At 39.5% G+C, this 6,390-nt stretch overlaps 1 protein-coding gene across 1 annotated transcript in view; it reads right to left on the bottom strand.

Moving 5' to 3' along the window:
- TXNDC16 (thioredoxin domain containing 16) overlaps positions 1 to 6,390 on the bottom strand; it is an 81,314-nt gene that overhangs the window by 47,011 nt on the left and 27,913 nt on the right. Inside the window, exon 9 of the mRNA XM_023514489.1 lies at positions 3,394 to 3,544. Coding sequence (XP_023370257.1) covers positions 3,394 to 3,544 — 151 coding nt within the window. The remainder of the gene's footprint in view (positions 1 to 3,393; positions 3,545 to 6,390) is intronic.

The raw sequence follows: 6,390 nt of genomic DNA, 5'->3' as shown, positions 1-6,390 counted from the left end.
ATCTAGGGCAACCCCATATCTGGCAGAAGAATCTCTATTTAAGACCCTTAAAAAACGTATGCTCAAGATTTGTTTTCAATTTGACAGGATTCAAATGACACGCCTCCCATCATGCATATGAGGCATCAGCATAGGCACACAAAAGCAATCTGCATGATTTTCACGAGCTTAGAAGTGAAATAACAATGCATGTGGATGCAAGAGTCAGACACCAAACCCCATACTAAAAAAGCAAGAATCCCATTTCCCATTTTATTAGTTTATAGTTTATAAAAATACCAAATGATTTCATACCCTGAACCCACGAACCCAGGCTAGTTTGCAAAGCAGCTTACTAGCCACACAAAACCTAGTCATGATTAAACATGGAAGGACTGACGTAAAAGACAATCAAGGAGGAATGGCGTACAAGGGAACGAGCATCACCGGCACAGAGAGGGTAAGAACACGGTCAGAGGCATTGATTCAAAGCCAACTGCTGAGAACCTCGGAAGTCTTCAGATTCAGGTGCTAACTTCTAAGACCTCTCCATCCTGTTTTGTAACAGTTCACAACACTATCACAATAATCTAGTTACATTAACTTTTGGTCTAAGATGTGTTTCCTATAAAAGTATTTGGCCTTACTTTTTTAACCTCAACTTCGAGAACAAAAGCAACCTCAAACACTACGGGGGCCAAATGTTCAAAGTACCAAAATGTACAGGTGACTAAACCAGCTGAGACCTCCGACGCCTTCCTAATCCAGCAAGGGTAAGGTCCTCACCACCACACACACTGCACCAACAGCCTCAAGAAACCTTCTGAGATATCCCCTCCTCCTCTGCACTCTGTTCATCGCTCTGCTCTGCTCTGTGAAAGCTCACCAATGCTGCTTCTCTGCCAAGCTTGTCTAGGCTGACACCATGGTGTGGATTCTCAGCTTAGCTTTCCAATCGGGCAATGATCTTCGACTCTGCCTTCCAGATCGTTCTTGGCTTCATGCTACTGGTCATTCATACCTATCCCAGTGTCTACCCAGGCTTCTGGAACCTCTGCCTGAATCCTACATCCTAGTTCCCTAGTTGTCTAGGCAAAAAACCTCAAATAAAATGCTTATGCTTTATTCTGTAAAGGAGTTCAGACTTTGATTAATAATCTAATATTCCTTTTGGGTGAACAGGAGCTAGGGCAGGGTCACCTGCACTGCACAATGCCAGGAAGTACAATTCCTACTGTACACTATAAAATGTATGTTTCAGGGCTGTCATTCACACCACAGACTATAAATGGTGCCCTTAAATTTTTTTTTTTTTTTGAGACAGAGTGCCGTGGGGTGCCCTTAAATTTTTTGCCATGGCAAGCTTTCAAGTGAAGCCACTCTTAACTGAATCCCAAGTCATCATGAAATTTTAAAAGTATTTCAAAATGAATATTATATGATTCCTAGTATCATAAAGTGAAACAAGACCAGAGAATCTCCCTCCTGATTATCTATCTAAAAATCAAAAAAAAAAAAAAATTTTTAAATGCAGCAAAAGAAAATCATGAGCAGAAACTTTAGGAAAGGAACAAGTTCAAGACAGAATGTTTTATTTAGCAAAGAAAAACACAGAAGATTTAGCAAAATATGGCATGAGTCCTAATCCTGTTCCCAATAGCAAAAAACATACTGGTGAGTAGACAAAACCCTGAAAATTCTTAATAATGCTCCACTGTTTGAAAAGAAGGGAATGAGGCCTAAGGGAGACAGCAAGAATCAAGCATACAATGAACTGTCTGCTTTCCACACACACTTTATGCTACAGTGGGAGATCAAAATAAATTCAGAGGGCATTCTTTCCATCAAAATACGCTACATGCCCCTCCCACATGAAAAGAAAGGAAAGGGAATCTTTCTTTTTTTTAAAAAAAAAAAATTACTTGCAACTAAAATTCCAGCCACTGGAAACTTAATTTTTTTTTTGTGACAGAGCCTCAGGCTGTCACCCTGGGTAGAGTGCTGTAGCATCACAGCTCACAGCAACCTCCAACTCCTGGGCTTAAGTGATTCTCCTACCTCCACCTCCCAAGTAGCTAGGACTATAGGTGCCTGCCATAAGGCCCAACTATTTTTTGGTTGCAGCTATCCTTGTTCTTTGGCAGGCCCAGGCTGGATTCGAACCCGCCCAGCTCAGGTATACGTGGCTAGCACCTTAGCCACGTGAGCCACGGACACCGAGCCAGAAACTTAAATTTTTTAAGTAAAAAAATCACTTAAAATAGAGAACGGAGGAATGAAGCTGGTAAAACTGTGAGTGGAGTGGCAAACTGAATCTAAATTTCAGAAGCAAGACTTTTTAAAAGGTGGGAATTCTGCTTACAAAACAGAACAAATATTATAGATCTTAAAAAATATATATTCTAGATCTTAATATAAAAACACAAAACTAACAAAAATCAGAAGGGCAAGAAGACTTGAGACAGAAATAAATGTATGACGTTAATTTTCTCATCTTTCATAGCTAGAAGTCAATACTTTCCAAAATAAAAATAATGAATTTCTTAATGCTTTTCATAACCACTTTAACACTTCAGACAATATTTCCTAAAGAGCCCTCTAACGGTAAAGAAACATTTATCAAAAGTCCCATAATCCCTTTAGTTTTATGTCAGTTTCTTTTTCTTCTATTAAATTCCAATAAGATCAAATATAATATTTCACATGGCAAAGCATCACACACAAAATGGCATATTCTTTAGCCCATTCCTCTCCCTGTACAGACCCGGACAGGTGGCGGAGCCTAATGGGATAGTCGTCTATCCGTTTGTTTCTGAGTGATAGGATGAGGTGATTTATTACAATTTTTTCTTTATACTTTGCTGCAATGTTTAGATTATTTATAATACACATGCAGCACTTTTACTTTTTAAAAAAAGACAAATGGAGAAGATCTATTGAAGTTTTCACACGTGCTGGCACAACTCTTCCATGTCACCTACAGAGTCCTCATAAAATTCCTTCAGGCTGATGCTAATGAAAATATGGCACCAGAAATCCTATTGTTAGAACATTTGCCAGCATTTTAAAACAGTGAGCAAAGCATTCATAGCAGAAGTCTTTTCTTAACTATGATGTGGTCATTGTGACCTGTAAAAAGTCACCAACGCTGTCTTCATTATCACTACCACAAAGTATTTCTGCTTACATAATGCTATAAGAGGGTTTCAATGCAACAGTTTGTCAAGGCAACAAAATGTCATTTTATGAATAATCTAATCTTCCATTCTACCTTTAATAAGGAACTACTCCTAAATCCCTAAAAATGGAAGAAGTATGCTCAAAGAAAAAGGAAAAGATATAACTTATCTAAATGAAACACACACTCAGGAAGTTCTACGTATGAATTACACCATATTAAAATAAGACACATACCAACAGAGGTGCTTTCATTGTCTTAATGAACAGGTGAATGTTCAGGGTGCTCAGTGGTTGTTCCATTAGGGTTCTTTGACATTGCTGGGTCAAGTCCAAGACGAGTTTACAATGGAAAAAGTAGACATGTGCATATTCTATATCCTCAGAGCTGCAGATTAAAAATTAATGCACTCAGTGAAGTTCAACATGTAACCCTTCTACCATCCAAAAAGACCCTACAACAAATCTCGTGCTTCTCAAGTTTGCTTTTAGTAAAAGCCTAAAAGAGTGTAAGATCAAAATAAAATGGACTTGGACAAAAAAAATATAGGATATTAGAGAAAACTAACCTTCATATTTGAACAAACCAAATAAGCTGTACAAGCAATTTTTTTCCTGAACTCTTTCATACGGTGGCCTCTAAATTAGGCGGTAGGCAGGCTTGCATAATTTGTTTTTTAATAAAAGGCTGTCACCTTGTGGACGATGAGATTGCCTTCAAATAGAGTTGCTTTTCTAGAACTACACTAAATGAAGCTTAGCAACACAAAGCTTTGTGTTTAATTTAAATCCGAAGCTGTTTTAAATAAACTTCAGCCAAAACATGCCTTAAATAGAAACCATGTGACAGTTTGTAGGAGTTTGTGAGTTTGTATATGAAATATTACAAAACTCGGCTAGTGTGGCTTGTAATTCAAGCTGTGGCATTCCCTTCAATTGAGAATACAAAGATAAACCTTACAGTGGGGATAGGTTTGCCAAAATTAAAATAGCATTTTAAGAATCTCCATATGGCATTAGTGAGTTTGGCAAAAAACTACAAAATTTTATTTTTAAAATGTTATTTTAATTCTTGAGATGTGCTTAAACTAAGTGTCCAAGGTTCACTGATTTCAAATTTAATTACAAAGTAATTTCTTTTTTTCTTTCTTTTTTTTTTTTTTTTTTGAGACAGATCCTCAAGCTGTCACCCTAGGTGGAGTGCTGTGGCGTCACAGCTCACAGCAACCTCCAAGTCCTGGGCTTAAGCAATTCTCTTGCCTCAGCCTCCCAAGTAGCTGGGACTACAGGTGCCCACCACAATGCCCGGCTATTTTTTGGTTGCAACCATCATTGTTGTTAGGCAGGCCCAGGCTGGATTCGAACCTGCCAGCTCAGGTGTATGTGGCTAGCGCCTCAGCTGCTTGAGCCACAAGCGCTGAGCCATACAAAGTAATTTCTAATAGATTCTAATGATTAAAAAATAATCCACTCAAAGATTTACTTACTGCCCACGATGTGTTAGGCTCTGTGCTAACACAAGAGATAAAGATGAATCAAACAATTTAAATACTGAAAGAAATATACTTAAATATGTTTCTCCTTAAAGGAGATCTGAAATTTAGTGTGTAAATGCTATAATATACAAAACATTATGAGGATCAAAGGTAAGTCATTCTGCCTCAGGTTGAGGAAAGAAAAGAAAAGACCATCAGAGCTTGAAAATCAAGGGAAGAATGACTTCCCCAAGAAGACAGGACAGAGGGCATTTCAAGTACAGTGAGAATACAAGACTTACAACTGGAATCCCGCACAGTCACTGCTGCTGACAGGACAGTGTCGAGGGCAGGAGAGCTTCGATCAGGTTGGACCTCCCACCAGAACCTCCCAAATGACAAAGGAATGTTGGAAAGGTACTCAGGGTTCATTTGCTTGCAGGTAACAGAAACCAAATATGGGGAAACTTATTGGCAGTTTGGCAAGGTATCTCACAGATTACAAGGAAAACTCAAATAAATGGATCAGAGAAAGGGCAGAGAGTAAACGTAGAGACCTGGAGAGGGAGGGTGAGGCCCCTTCATTCTACCTTTAACACTTTTCAGCTCCCAGCTCACCCTGTGAAGACAGACACCTCTCTGCTTTTCGAGACAGCTACCATGATGTACAACCCAGTTTCTTCATGTCCAGTTGTAAATTCCTGGGAGAGAGGCTCTTACTCGCTCAGCTAAGTCCATGGCCTGGCTGGCCCTAGGTCAGCCGCCCACCTCTGACTGGCTGTGGTATGTATGGGGCAGGGGTCACAGCCTTCCTGACCTAAACACAGACCTTTTTTGAGAGAATATGGGCAGGTAACAAAGCACTAGTAACATTAAGGCACACTATTTCTTTTATTTGCCACCTGTCACAAGTACCCTTCTTAACTGACGTAGGATTTCAAACACACTCAGGTGCAGTAAGATGGCAATAATACAAGGTCTGACAATTAAGTTTGTGAACTCATCCTAGAGAAAGTGTTACACGCCTCACTGCTGAATGTCACTACAGTCACTTTGAAGTCCTCCTCTCGGGAAGCTGTAACCAATGCCAGTGCCTAGTCCACCCTTTGAAGCAGTTTTGGAACTCTTTCCGGAATGGCCATTAGGGCTTTCATGATATTACACTCTGTGTCCTAAATATCATCAAAATGTCTTTTCAATATTTCTTTATCTTCAGGTAAAGAAAAAAGCCATCAGGGGCCAGATCAGATGAACAAGGACGGTGCTGCAACACAGCTCTTTGTTCACTGGCTGAAAACTCCCTCCCAGGCAGTGTTCACTGGTGAGCTCCTTCAGAACCATCTTTGCACACTCCTCTCTCATGCCAAGATTTTTGATTAAGGTTTTCTTGATGATGTTTACTTGGTCTGGTATGCTTCTCATCATCAGTACACAATTTTGACTCCAAATGGATGATTTTTTGCAATGTTTTCATCAGTTCTGCTTGTTACCGGCTGCCCTGACCTCTCTTCATCAGTGATGCTTTCTCTTCTCTCAGAAAAACATTTAATCCATTTGCACATTGCCATTTTCTTTATGGCATTATCTCCATAATCTGGGACTCATGTGTCCCTGATTTCACTTCCTCTCTTGCCAAGTTTATAAGAAATTTAATGTTTGTTCACTGCTCTGATTCGAGCTCTGACATTCTCCTGACAGAACATAAAAACATGCAATGAAGACCCCTCAGCAAGACACCACCACGTCAACAGGAACACAG

Source organism: Otolemur garnettii, unplaced genomic scaffold (assembly GCF_000181295.1).
Source record: "Otolemur garnettii isolate 467f Iridium unplaced genomic scaffold, OtoGar3 scaffold00054, whole genome shotgun sequence".
NCBI lineage: Eukaryota > Metazoa > Chordata > Mammalia > Primates > Galagidae > Otolemur > Otolemur garnettii.
This window is presented reverse-complemented; position numbering and strand designations above follow the sequence as displayed.